At 32.6% G+C, this 14,552-nt stretch overlaps 1 protein-coding gene across 1 annotated transcript in view; it reads left to right on the top strand.

Annotated features, from left to right (window-relative positions):
- Positions 1-285: 285 nt before the first annotated feature.
- Positions 286-14,552, top strand: part of LOC128233731 (contactin-2-like) — a gene marked incomplete at its 3' end in the record, with an annotated part of 31,518 nt that continues 17,251 nt past the window's right edge. Inside the window, exons 1-3 of the mRNA XM_052947550.1 lie at positions 286-371; positions 3,058-3,408; positions 7,844-8,110. Of these exons, the coding sequence (XP_052803510.1) occupies positions 326-371; positions 3,058-3,408; positions 7,844-8,110 (664 nt within the window). The remainder of the gene's footprint in view (positions 372-3,057; positions 3,409-7,843; positions 8,111-14,552) is intronic.

The raw sequence follows: 14,552 nt of genomic DNA, 5'->3' as shown, positions 1-14,552 counted from the left end.
CGACAAAAAGGAAAAGAAACAAGTTTCTAACGTTGAATGCCAGATTTTGAATGTTAACTTATTTGTCAATGCTTTGCTTTACATATAAATACTATTAATACGGATTTCTAAATCGTTACTCTTGTGGTGGTTTAGTATATACAGGATGCAGATTTTAACATTAATTTATCTCTGTTTAAGACAGGCACTTTATCTTATGCTATAAGTGCAGGCGACGATAATATTCGCTTGCTTTCTATTGTTGAGGACTGGTTACCGAGAAGTACTTTCGATTTATAAACAAATGTATTACTAAACTTCCTGAGTGTTAGTTTTCCATATAACTATGTGGCTGTTGGATGTATTACGTTTCTTTCTTGCAGTATCTTATGGTAAGTAAACTATTCTATGTTTTTGTCATCTGTGTGTAAATGTAATGACGAATAGTCGTTGCATATAAACATTAACCCAAAATGAATTATTTTACTTTTACTCTAAAGTGTTGGAAGTCAAGGTCAAAATGTTTTATCCTACTAAAATTGTTTCATTTTATTGGTTAATATTCTTATTTTATTTGAAATGGAACATACATGGGGGAACACGTGATATAAACGATTAGTCATAACTAATCATAACTTAAACATCCTAATAAACTGTATATTTGATGTTACACTGCAAGACCCCGGCAACAATTCAGTATGGATGCAGACATATTAACCTTCCATGTATATACATTAACTGACTTATGCTACGTTTATACGCCCATTATTCTCATGAGTAAATTTGCTCCCGGAGATAAACACATGATACTCATGATGATAATTTGCCCCCTGGAATATTTTTGACCTATGACAAAAAAAATATATTTCTTATAAAAGGCCGATTGTTTCTGGTTAAAACATACATGAAGCATAATTATAAAGCTTGACATGATAAAGAAGTATCTAATCTTTCAAATGTTAAATGTTCCTATCATTGGTGCAATAGCTCTTTCTTTTTGTAGATAACATTTTGATATTAGTTTGAGTCTCAACTGCAATATTTATATATTATACCATTTTATTTCGCTAATAAAGTGTAGAAAAAGTATAGGCCAATTAATATAAAAGTCGGGTGTACTCTTAAAAAAGTTTGTTTTTTACATGAACAAAAACGTTTAGGAAAACGTAAAAACAAAGAAAGGAATCAGGAAAGTTTTTAAATAAAAAAGTTAAATGTTTAAGCTCTTTTATAAAAGTATGAGTCTCAACAGATATTAAATGGTTAAAAGTGAAAAAAGGTACTTTAATAGACGTAAATGCGTTGTTTAAAGCAATTCCTTTGTTTTATTTAGTTTTTGATTTGGATTTTCGACAGGAGCTTAAACATATTAAACAATTGATTTTTAATGATATCATACCGCAATATCCCTGGCTTAAAAAGAGTTGTTAGTTTTTTTTCTAAAATAGAACATACATGGGGGAACACGTTATATGAACATTGTCATAAATAATCATAAATTAAATATCCTTCTAAACTGTTTACTTGCTATCACACTGTCAAGACCCTATTTAACTCGCTGTTTAACCTTTACGCAGATTGTAAATTGAACTTGTTTGATTGTATGGATTTGTTACATTTAAAGCTTAATAAAAGTTATGTTATGTTGAATAAAAGTGACTTAAGTTGTTGAGATTACATTTGTTTTTTGGCCCAGCTTTTTATAGTATAATGATTCATATCAGTAAATCAATTACCTCCAAGTTCTGAATAACCAAAACGATAACAACATATTTAAAAAATACTGCCTTCATATTCGATAAAAATAAAGATTTGAACCTTATGCATGAACATATTTATTTAAGTGAGTACGTCATGTTTGAACTAGTGAGTGATCGAAAAATGGTTTGTTGAAATAAGGACGAAAGTATAAACTTCTCCCTAACTAATACATAAGCATACAATCGATTCAGCCTTGAGGTTATAAACTGTTCAATTAATTTCCCTATACATTCAAGTCAAACAGACAACAATTCAGATCGGAAAAAAACATTTCTAGAGTTAATCATATTTGACATCTATACATACCTTAATATTCAATAAAAATCAAATTGATTTAAACAATTAGAAATTTATCTCGCGTCCATTCACAGTTTTGCACCAGTGTTTTTTTTTGCAAGGAATCCATGTTGCATCAGGCAGGCAGATAGCAAGTACAAGTTCTATCAATTTAGTTTTCAATCTCTGAGATATTTATGAAATGTTTATGTGTTTGCCTAAATTTAAAGTATATTAACCATATTATGTGCAACACTTACACATAAACAAAATATCAATTTGAAATAGCATTCTCAATCTTGAATATAAAGACGGCTTATTCGACCGCATCCTGGACCGCATCCTGTTGTGTAGGATTTAGTACCACGTTTGAATCACGATATCATTTTGTTTATTTAAGTTTTAAAAGACAACTTCATATATATACAACCTTGATACAATGTATAAGTGTATGTGGAATTCACAGGCAATATTCCCAGCAAAACGGTTTGTACCATCGTAATGACGTTGGAAAAAGCAACACAATAATCGACGATTTAAGGCAGTTTCATCATAATCAGCGTCATATTGTGTTGTCTTTGTAAAACAACATTTTGTTTTCAATGTCGTGTTAAGGTTTGTATCAAAACCAGGTGGTTTCGATAATTCTATGCCACTTATCCGACTAAAACGACAAACATAAATCCCCTTTTACACCAATTGTCGACGATTTAAGGTAGTTTCATGATTATCAGCGTTTTATTGTGTTGTCGTTGTTAAACGACATTTTTTTCAATTTCGAATTAAGGTTATTATCCAAACCAGGTGGTTTCGATGTTTCTATGTCACTAAACTGAATTAAACAACCAATCTACAACACCCTTCCCGAGCGGTGTTTTGGTGGTTTGTTCTTTGTTTGTAGTGACTTCGCATTGCAGATATATGTTTGTCGTTGATCAAGCTTGCAAGTTTGGCCAACATGCCACGTCCTAGCCTTTCAAAAGTTTTAAATTTTAAAGCAGATGATGAACTCTTGATTGATAATAAGTCCTTACATTTTAGTGTCGGCGCAAACCAAGCCTGTTATTACACCGTCCGGTGTGGTTCCAGTCGTACAAGGGAGTAACCTGACTCTTACATGTTCCAATAAAAGCAACGTGACGACTATTAATTACCAGTGGTGTTCTAAGAATCGAGCACCTGCATACTCTTGTTATAGAGCGATTGGCCAGGGCGAGTGTGTCAACGCTTATGCAGGCGAAAGAATTTATGGAATTCAATGTCTGGGCAACAGTGTGTTTAACCTGACTATCTACAACGTACAGAATTCTGATGACGGGATATACTGGAAGTGTAATCATGTAGTGGGCAATACATCCACGAATAGCGAGTCTATACAGTTAGACGTGCAAGGTACATTATGTTATTTTACTCTATATTTGAGGCGTTTAGTAATTTATACCAACCCAAAACCTTGTTTCTTGTAATACTATATATTAAATGCATTAGGACCGTAGGTTACGTCCTTTGAACATATATTTGAAAGCATTGAATTACATATTTCATGAACAAATAAAACGTACAACAATTTACATACATCCACTATTTTCGACGGTGTATCCATGATCACCGTCCCTGCTCATAAGAAAATGTAACCATTTTATAGTTCGGTTTTCAGAAAATATGACAAGTTGAGGCAAGTAACAGAACATAATTGAATATTGAAGAAGTATATCAGTGGATGTGCTATAGATTTTGATTCAGTTTTTAGGCCAATCAAATCCAATGGTACAGCATCATTTATGACAATAGACAAACTATTTGTTTATATTTGTATATTTAGAACATAATTTCTTTTATATAGTACTTTTAAGTCTGTCTTTGAATGGTTCAAGGTTTCGTTTTGCTTTACAACTGTAACTTGTTTTTCAACAGCAAAGTGTTCGTGTAAAAATGAATACTTACATATCAGGTTCCTTCCTATTGTCCAAAAATGTTAACCTGATCTTGACCTTTGTGTATCAATCTATTTTATGAACGAATTTTTAACACGGTTATGACGGTGATGACATAACTTTTCGTGTGCACTTTGTGCATTTGTTGAGTGATAACTTCCGCTGGCCAAATTACATGTTGCCTGATATATTTAAAAGTCGTCTGCAAAGCCGCCAGGTAAACAACCTGGTCAATACACAAGAGGATGTGTGTTCCTCGGAAACTTTATTTATTTCTTTACATTTCTTGTATTTTATTGTCGTTATATTAAAGAATGAATTATACTAAAATGCTTTTCCATTTTAAATGTATTTAAATTGAAATACATAATATACGTTTAAATAATACCTAAAAAGCTTATGCAAATTCACAGATTATTCTATTATGATAATTTTTTGTGTCCGCAATCGCTACCATGTACGTATGATCCAAATATGGCATCTTACATACATTTTAAACAATACAAAGAGGGCTGAATTCTTTCTAAATAAACATATTTCAAATTAAACACATGCACTCAACCATTTACATTGACCGACTTGAAATCCTATTTGTCTGGCTTGGACCTCCACGCAGTCAATGCTTTTATCTCCATAGCCTTGTACAAGTATAGTGTACACATTAAAATAACGCACATTATTGCCTTATTGGGGAAAACAAGAAGGAGTTGCCTCATATGTACAACAGGTGTTTTGATTTTCGAAAAGTCATGTTTTTGCACACCGTTTGAAGTTGTATTAAGGAATGAATTGCCCGCAATTCATTCCTTATATTTACACCAATAGTTAATTATTTCATTCAATAATTGTTATAAAACTACTTAATTTCATTTAAGAAAACCTTTCAGTAATTCGTTCTTACCCATTCTGTAAATAGAACGACCCGACTATAACCGGAAACATTTTTTTCAAATGACATCACAATAACGCGGGAAAAGATCAACCACTTGAAATCACCTTTAAACGTAAAATTGAAACACTTCTGGTACCAATATATTCAAAATATAATAAACTAACACTTTTAAAAATGTTGCTCTATATTTTACGGGACCTGCAGACACAATTCAACCAATAACAAAATCAATAGCTTTCATATATATTGTTATGCAATGAATTACGATCCGAACATATCCGAAGATGTTGCGTTCATCGATTGATGAACGCAATTGCCGAAAGGCAGTTCATTTAAGGAATGGAAGTTGAGGTGTAAATATTAAAGTATGGGGACATATTGATTGGTGATATTAAACATTGTATCCTTTAAGTTATTTTCATTAAGTTATAGTAAGTTAAAACGTTAATTCGACGCGAACCTCAGGTTTATCGAGTCAACTAACCTTGTCATATCGATGTACGTACACTTCGCATCCTCTGCATTATGAGCATGTTTGTCGAAATAGTATATTTTATCAAGCCCAGTTTGATATCTTTACTTAAAACAGTTTGCCTGAAAAGTATGGTTTAAACGTAGTTTGTTTTCCTAATTTATATGAAATCAGGCGCTGCCTCTACAAGCTTAAATCATATTTCACGGATACATTATAATTTATTTTTTACTAATGTTGTCACGTGATGGTATGGGAAACGTTTGTCCTATGTAAATTATACCAAAGATGTATTTAACTTATTCGGTATAATAAACATGTCTTCTGAATGTGACAATGCATTGAATATATACAAACAATGTCCACATCATCATATACATATATATAAAAAAAAACAATAAAATACTATTTAAGATACGTATGAAGACAAGGTATATTTAAGGTAGTTTAATGAAAATGTGTCTGATAACAATTCAATTTATATCAAACTATTTTATCTCAATAACAGTTGGCATTGACATATTTTAAATATTAATGGATATGGTTAAGGAAACTATTTAATTTTAGCGGGATTTGAAGCTTCAACCAATAAAAACCTGAAATAGTATACACAAATAAATATAACTGGGGAAATAGATAAGCTGAGTATGTCCTATGTTGTCCAGATCCCCAACATTCCCATGTACCGTATTTAGCTCAACAATATACACTTACATTTGAAACTCTAGAGAAAGGATGGTTAACACCAGATAGCGTCTGCCATTCTATATGACACTTCACTTCGTCTTACAATAGTTTTGCACCTTGAACAAGTAAACCATGTACTCAAAAATGTACTCATGTACTAAAAAATCAAAATCGCACGAAGCTTTAACGGTGCTGCTCGAAGATACATGGAGCTTCTAATGAGTGTTGGTCGGCACGGAGCACTTTTCACCTTCAATAAGGAAGATAGGAAAGATAGTAAATTTAGTATAAATCAAATACAACGCCTTGTGAAATTAATTCAACAGACTGGGTCAGTTGAAGACCGCCATTACAACAACAATGGAAGACCATGATCAAGCCGGAGTACAGAGAACATTGCTGAGGTCCTTTAAATTATAGAGGAAACACCGCTCAAATCAGAGATTGAACTTCTTGGAGACATTAAAAATTCCTCTAGTTATGGAAGTGTTTAAAGAACATAACGTTACGACTTAATTTTTTTATCAAATTCGTTGTCTGTTATGCTTCATTTGGGAGAAACAAACTTCAGATTAGAATTACTAATTGGACGATTATTCATAACGTCGCAGTTAAAAAAAAATATGGGTTTCAGATGAAGAATAATTGTAGAGTATAGCACAAAGACAAACATGCCCTTTTTCTGTAAACCGCACTTCACGACAAAAAAGGGACGTCATTGGCACTTAGCTCAACATAAGTGATCGGGCCATTTTTCTTCAAATCGGACGGTTAGGCACAAACAGAGATTCATGGTCGGTATTTGACAGGATTGTAAAACAAATTCCTTACTGCACTGCGTAGAAAAGCCATTGGCATTAATGAGATTTGGTTTTATCAAGACGGGTCTTCGCTAGATACTGCAAGTGTTCGATTAGCTGCGAAACACGTTCGGTGAAAAGTTAATTTCATTTAGCATAGACATAATTAGGCCAACGATACCTTACACCGTTGGATATTTTTTTGTCGTTTTATAATTGAAAGATAGAGTTTACACTCCAAAGCCATATAATTTTAAGATGATAAAACTAGCCATTTGCAGAGAAATAAGTAAGATTACACGAGAAATGTACATGAATGTGATAACGCTTTGTGATTTATAGTCAATAAATATGTTCTTCTTTCTCAATTAGTGCTAGAAGTTACAAGTTACATCTCCCTGTATGAAATGCAATATAGCCAGTTTGATGATACTTATGTTTTAGTGACTAGGTGTAATTGACAAACGTTTGTTTTACTAAATAAGACATTTAGCAGTTTAAGTGATATATTTTATATAATTTTTTACTTGGCTTTTATTTCAGACAATATTTATTCGAAAATGTCTGTGTTTCATTGCGCTTATTGGTTATAGATGTACTACTTCATAACCAGTCCAATTACCGAATGATCTATAAACCATGCAGCCAATAAACGAATCGAGGGTCACTTTAAAGTAGCACAACAAACTAGACCATAGCTTGCTCACAACACCTTAGACTCCAGCTTGATCACTTAGTTGCTTATTCAAATTGAATTAACACAATTTATCTCACTCGAATGATCATTTCCTGAAATTACAACGAAATAGGTACAATATATTACAATGTAGAACGCCTAAAACATACACAATAGTAATGATATGTACTTAATTTCTACCAATTTGCAAGATGGTATAGACTATATGTCACTCTCATCCTACACCTAGATGTCAACCGTCACAGAAGGAGGCATTTTGGAGTTGTAACTTATTCTTCCTAATTTTGACAAAGTTCTGACATAATCCCAAAATCTCTTTAATTGTCACAATCATGAATATTCCAGACGGTCCAGACAACGTGTATTTGAACCCATCAACCTCGTCTTACACGATGATAGAAGAAGATACACTGCGAGCTATAACATGTTCTGCCATGTGTAGCCCGGCCTGTACGTACACGTGGTTAAAATCAGGATCGACGTTCAGTCTTGAAGCAACCTTGGACCTCGGTGAGGTTGATAGAGTGGATGCCGGTTCGTACGTCTGTATTGCAAGGAACCCAGGGTTGAATGTCTCTAAGAGCGGACAAGTTGTGAACATCGTTGTCAGATGTAAGAATGTTATATTATAATAATTTTATTGTATGTACTATATATATATCCATGAACAATAATTGAAGTAAACGCGTGTATGAGTTTATGCAGTTGTATGATGAAAACGGTTGTTTTTTCAAACTCAAGCTTTGTCCGTGTGAAAGGAAAACACTAGTTTGATTTCTTCTGTTTAGTTGAATAGGTGAATTGCCCATTGCGATGTGTTTTCCCTTTTACATTCATTTAGGATTTAAGCGGTTTGAGATATAATTCATAGATTCTTTGTTGTTGTTTCAGATGATATTGTTACTTATTGTTTCAAGCGGCTAACACATTTAAAACACGTACATGTAAATCGGATTGTTCAAAAAGCTTCATCAAAAAAGGGTATACCATAAATGCAAAATAAAATATTTGTAGATATTTAAAAAAGATCCAATGCAAAAGATATTTGAAATCTAAATTCAACATTTAAAACATCACCATGCCAACATATGTGATCATGTTTGATAGAAAAAGACATACTAAGTTTAGCAGTTTACTGTCATTTCAATAAGGCATAGCTTACTTAAATATCCCTGACGGGTGACAATAGATACTTTGAATCAAAAATGATTAAGCATAAACATAATATTTTTGTAACCATGGCAACAAGTATTTAATTTAAAGTGAATAATGTCTAGAGTCTTATAATACTATATAAAGATCAGCTACTTTTTAAATATATCCTAAAAATAATTTATAAGTTAAACGTTGTATTTGTGTAGAATTCATTCAATAATCTGTATATCGTTATTCTAAAGGTTTATAAAAATAAAGTACACATTAAAGCGAACGTGCAATTAAAATAAACATGTTAGTTTAAAGTCAACTCCGATTTGCAATAATGCATTCATATGATGTTTCTGAACTCTGTTTTACATCCCATTGAGAAACGCGTTTTGGCAAACCTTATCGCATTGTTGTTAATAACTGTCTAATAATATTAACCATACAGTAAAAATAACGGCACAAATGCAAAGTGCATAACAAGAGTGCCTTAATCGAACGCCTGGCCCACAATGGTCCTTCAGCAAAAGTAGGCGAAGACAACGCGATTCTTTTTTTCGTCCTACTGATTATATTACTTTATTTAAACGACCTGTTAAACAATAACTAATTAAATTAAGCTATTACTTGAAAGGGTGTATAACCAAAGTAGTTCGTCAATAGATTTATACCCAGATTCAAATAAAGTTTCTAAAAAATAAACGTTGAATATCAAGTAATTCAGAAGCGCTACTGGCGTTAATACTAATATGTCATTGCAGTTAACTTTCACAAAGCATACGCTTTATTAAGTCGTTAAGTCATATGCATAAGCCGATTTACTACAATTATTTGAGTTAAATGTACTGGATCGCTCCATGTGTCTTAACTCTGGCACTGCGTGGTCCACCAGCGCTTTAACGGCGTCTGGTGCATGGATGCTGCCTCCGCCCTGTTTCATGGTCTCAGCGTCATCAACAAGGAAGTTGTATTGTATTGGCAGGCTGTTATCCCGGAATCCGAACAGATGGATTTATTCTGTAGAAAGAACATTCATGATAAAAACATATTGCTTTTAAATGTGTTAAACCGAATAAACACATATTTAAATGTGACAATTAACCTTGGAAATACAATGGTCCTGTCTGACGACTTGTTGCAGACATGAGTTCTGCGCAAAGTCACACGTGTTATGGACATGCTGAAACTCCATAGAGCATGGTGCTACTGGCTCTGAAAGACAGTCTGTGCCCATAACTCGTTCATAGCTGCTATCCACAATTCTGTCTAACAAACGTGATTATTATGCAAATTCATTGCTCAGTTCATTAACAGCAAAGTCTTTAAGAAATATTTTATTATATTAGTAATATAATAAAATGTTTCTGAAAGACTTTGCTGTGAATAATATGAGCAATGTATTTGCATTATAATCATATATAATAATATTACCATTTGCGTTTTATGACTTACAAGCATAACGGAGTTTACCGAGTAATTTAAATTTAAACGTTTCTAACTGCATTCTTAAGAATATCGCATAATGATCATTTTTACATACACACGCATTCAAAATAAAACAGTAACATAATGAAAGAATAGCAGTAATTTAAGAATTTTACCTATAAAAAGTTCATCACAAACGGCAGGAATACGATGTGTGTTTCACTTGCAAACGATTGAAAACAAAAGAAGTAATCACGAATTTCAATGTATATCTCAAGAATAAAATTTTATCTACATCTTAATCGTTCATTTCTCCATCTCCTGATGCATCAGTGAATCGATTCTTATGAAGGTTTTTTGTCGAAATACTTAATTTTTCAAGCCGATACTATTCGTCTATAGTTTCCTTCACTTCCGCATTTGTGTGTGAGTTATGGCCCGTTTCGGTCGATATCACAGGAATGGGATAAAGTTTCTTTGTCAGACAGGCGGTTAGGTATCATTATTTTTTCCCATATCAAATGACATTGCTAAGCAATAATAGGAACGATACCATCATTTAAATAGTACATACGTTGTTTTTTTCATATAAATTTTATGAATGATCCAAAAGGTTCGGACATATTGTTTTTGTCCATGTAAATCACATCCTATTCATGGGTACATAGGGGATATTATGATAGGACGCTTTTCTGGTGACCTGTATCAAGTCGAGTTCGGTTTGTAAACCAGATACGTCGAGACCGCACATAAAGCGCGTATGAATTCGAATGTGTTACGTAGTTTTGTGTTAAGAAGTCAAGGGAGGCTACTACAGCGAAACGAAGTCAGAAGATACAGACTTTTCTTTATTGAGCAAAATATAAGAAAAACATATTTTATGTTTACCAAAATTAACAAACTGCTAATACGAAAACATTTATTAAATGTCACAGCAAAAAAAAAAAAAAAAAACAAAGCGGTACTTATTTTAAGAGTATACACTTATCGTCATTTCCTGTATACGTATCGCGGCCATTTTTAACAAAGTAAATATTGGTGGAAATTTCACGATCATAATATGCAGAATTGAGGGAACTTCGTGAGTCGATCGCTATTTCTATCAATGACGCGAATTCGCCTTCTTCTTTGTATTGGCGAGCTGCTCAAATGTTATGATAATAAACATGGATAATGCAACAATGTATGCACTTCGAAATGGCAAACAACTAGTTCACCGAAGTAGCTGTCTAGATAGATTGAAAGTGTTCTCTGTTTCGTGCTTATCCTCATGGTTCTTTGAAGAACATGAAAACCATGTTCCTAAATATTAACATACTTCTGGAGTGTGAGTAAAGTTAGATAATTGTATGTATTTAAAAGTTGACAGGTTTTACCAGTTTTTTTGTCACGCTATTTTAAGCAACGCGAAAGTAGTTCCGAGACAAATACGGAATCAGTAAACGATAGCATGGTGATACGGATTTTTCAATACGACGTGCTGTATCTTCAATGTTGGAATTGGGAAAAGAAATTGATAGGCACATAATATAGAGGGATACATTAAGAGGGATATGGCGTGTTCGGCCCATTTAGTGCCTATAAAAATATTTACTACTTAGCTCTATAATATAAACCTCTTTCAGGCGGTAATAAAGGAAATAATTATCTAGGGTGTGCATCATGTTCAGCCACAAGAAAAAAGCCATGTACAAACAATAATCACTTACATCAATATTCAAGACGAAGTTACTGCTTTTTAGATATATTTTGTTTATGAATATAAAAAGTCTGTGCCCATAATATAGGCTATGAACACGAATGGTGGTTCCTGTTCTTTTTGCCTGTATGCTACATGGGCAAGAAATATGATGAATCCTGTGGTTAATACACTAGGCTACGTATGTATAGTTATGATGAATCATATGGTATATCCACTAGTTAACGTTTGAATCAATCCAGTGGTTTAGCCACTAGGTAACGTGTGAACAGTTATGATTGATCATGTGGTTAAGACGCAGGATTCGTATGGACGGTTATGATTGATCCAGTAGGTTAGCCATTAGGCTACCGATGAACAATCATGATCGATTCTGTAGTTTAGCCACAAAGATGCGTATTAAGGTTATTTGTCATGTAATACACACTTTTAAAAAAAGGCTAAAACCACCAAAACGATTACAATCATGGTACACTTTTGGACAGATATCCAAATTTTGAATATTTGTTCATCATGAATTCAAAAGAAATTTGTGTTTTATTATGTTTACCCCCTAAACTTAATAACAACACAGAACGACAAGTTTATGGTTTGGCTTTATTCTAATCGGTATGTCCAAATCAGAAGTTGAAACATAAAGACAATATCTCCTGGTAAAATAAGCATAAGTTTACAGGAAGAAAATGTTTCAATGACAAATTTATAGAATAAAATGATAAACAATTTCTTTGACTGATGTTTGCACTTTTCGGAAAGAATTTTTTTCTGATGTTTGACAAATTATAGCAATTATACTAAAATCATAATAAGTAGTAAGATATAAGAACCACTGGTGAAATCAATTTAGATATTTTCCATGATGTCTATAGAACAAAGAAATAGAAAATTTATGATAGTTTACTATGTAGTTTTTAAGAAAATATACTGAATGTCAATCAACCGTACAATTTTACAGCAAATAACAATGCTAAAAAATCATCCTTTACCTTGTAACATAGTGTCAATCTTAGTTAACTATAATTTTTATTTGATGAAAAGTATTTTACTCAATAAATTAAGTCCGATTACAATATTTAATCCAAACTGGTGGGAGCAAATCTATAATAGGTTTGAAAAAAATACTTTTACCGGCAGCCAAGCAACATCGAGGAAAATTCATATAAGACATGAAAGTTTCATGCAATTAGATCTTTAACTGTTGTATTCAAGCTTTATTTAGCATTAACTATGCTTATGTTCGAACATTCATTTCACTCATTTTACTTTGTTTCAAATTTTCCTTTGTGGTTGTCTTTCAGAATTATTCATTAGAAATGTGCTTAAAAGTCAATCTTCACCAAAGCGTTCATAAAAAAATCAAATGTGGAACACTCAGCCCAGACCCAGCCATTTTTTCCGCAGTTGCTGTTTTTATTATACCAAATACAACCAATATTGTTACCCTTGGCATATTTTTAGCAAATAAGTGCGATTGTTAATATGTCATATAAAAGGGCATGTACTTGATATCTACAACGACTCCCTCCATTTGTACATCTTAGTAGCAAAAACAACATTTTGAATAAAATGAATACTAGGCTAAAAGCAAAACTAACACCTTGACTTAGCTGTCAACAACAATTAAATCATCCCACATCTGCCCGCTTTTACATCAAATAATTACCCATTAGATAAAATAAACTGCATCAGGTACATGGCTAGCTAAAGAACTTCAGCGAACACGTTATATATTACCTTTTTGGACGTGTTAGCTGAAGGGAACGCCGTATCCAAACCCTACCAGAATTCGTGACATTTGTATGTCACGCTGTTATTTCACTTGTATGCATTGTACAGACTAAATAACTATATCCTCAGGTAAATGAAGTAAAATGTAGTTCACAAACACATCTTCAAAACCAAAACACGCTTTATAGATAGTTAATTTATCATTTTAATAAATCCGATTATAAGCATTCCTTAACTAGGTCATAGTTGTGTTCAAATTCAATCACGTGACAACAAGATTTTCAGAAAATACCCATGTGACCTACATTTGACCTCACAAATGTAGTTTTTATTTTGCTGTTATTTTTTCTGTTTTGAATAATTAGTAAATAACTAATAACAAATTTGAAATAAATCAATTGTTTTTACTTATCAAAAAGTATTTTCAGCCTTACTACAATTGGATTCAACTAAATGAACAATGTGAATCCGATACTATAAATAGAATCCATCGACGTCATCATGGTCATGTGATTGCATTGTATCATCACACTCTGTTGATTCTGGTTGACTTTACAATGGGGGTTACGCCATAACTTTAATGTGTTGTAAACATAAAAAAAAAAATCCACATTAAAGTTATGGAAGCCAGAACTAGTACATGGCAATCAGAACTGTAGGGAGTTCAACAGTTACACAAAGGGGAAATGGCGACAAATATCTAAAGAAACATAATAAATCGGAGGAATAAGAACAAACAGTGGACAAATAAAGTATTCTTTCATAGAAACATCGGTAAACAGTCCTGCTTCTATTTACCAGATAAATCTTTAAAGAATACAAATATACCATTCAGTCAAAAAATAGAAAAAAATGCTGCATTGAGTGACAGATGTTCATGTAGTTATAAAGTCGTAGTTAATCGCCATAAGCTGACTTACTAATATCAGAAATGGGGAAAAGAGAAGAACATATACATTTGTTCAAACTTTAAATAAGCACGTTGGTTTAATTACGGTATACGGTGCTAAGCTTGTCAAACAATTAAATATACTATTCAATAAATAGCAAGGAGACCAG

Source organism: Mya arenaria, chromosome 5, assembly GCF_026914265.1.
Source record: "Mya arenaria isolate MELC-2E11 chromosome 5, ASM2691426v1".
Taxonomy (NCBI): Eukaryota; Metazoa; Mollusca; class Bivalvia; order Myida; family Myidae; genus Mya; species Mya arenaria.
This window is presented reverse-complemented; position numbering and strand designations above follow the sequence as displayed.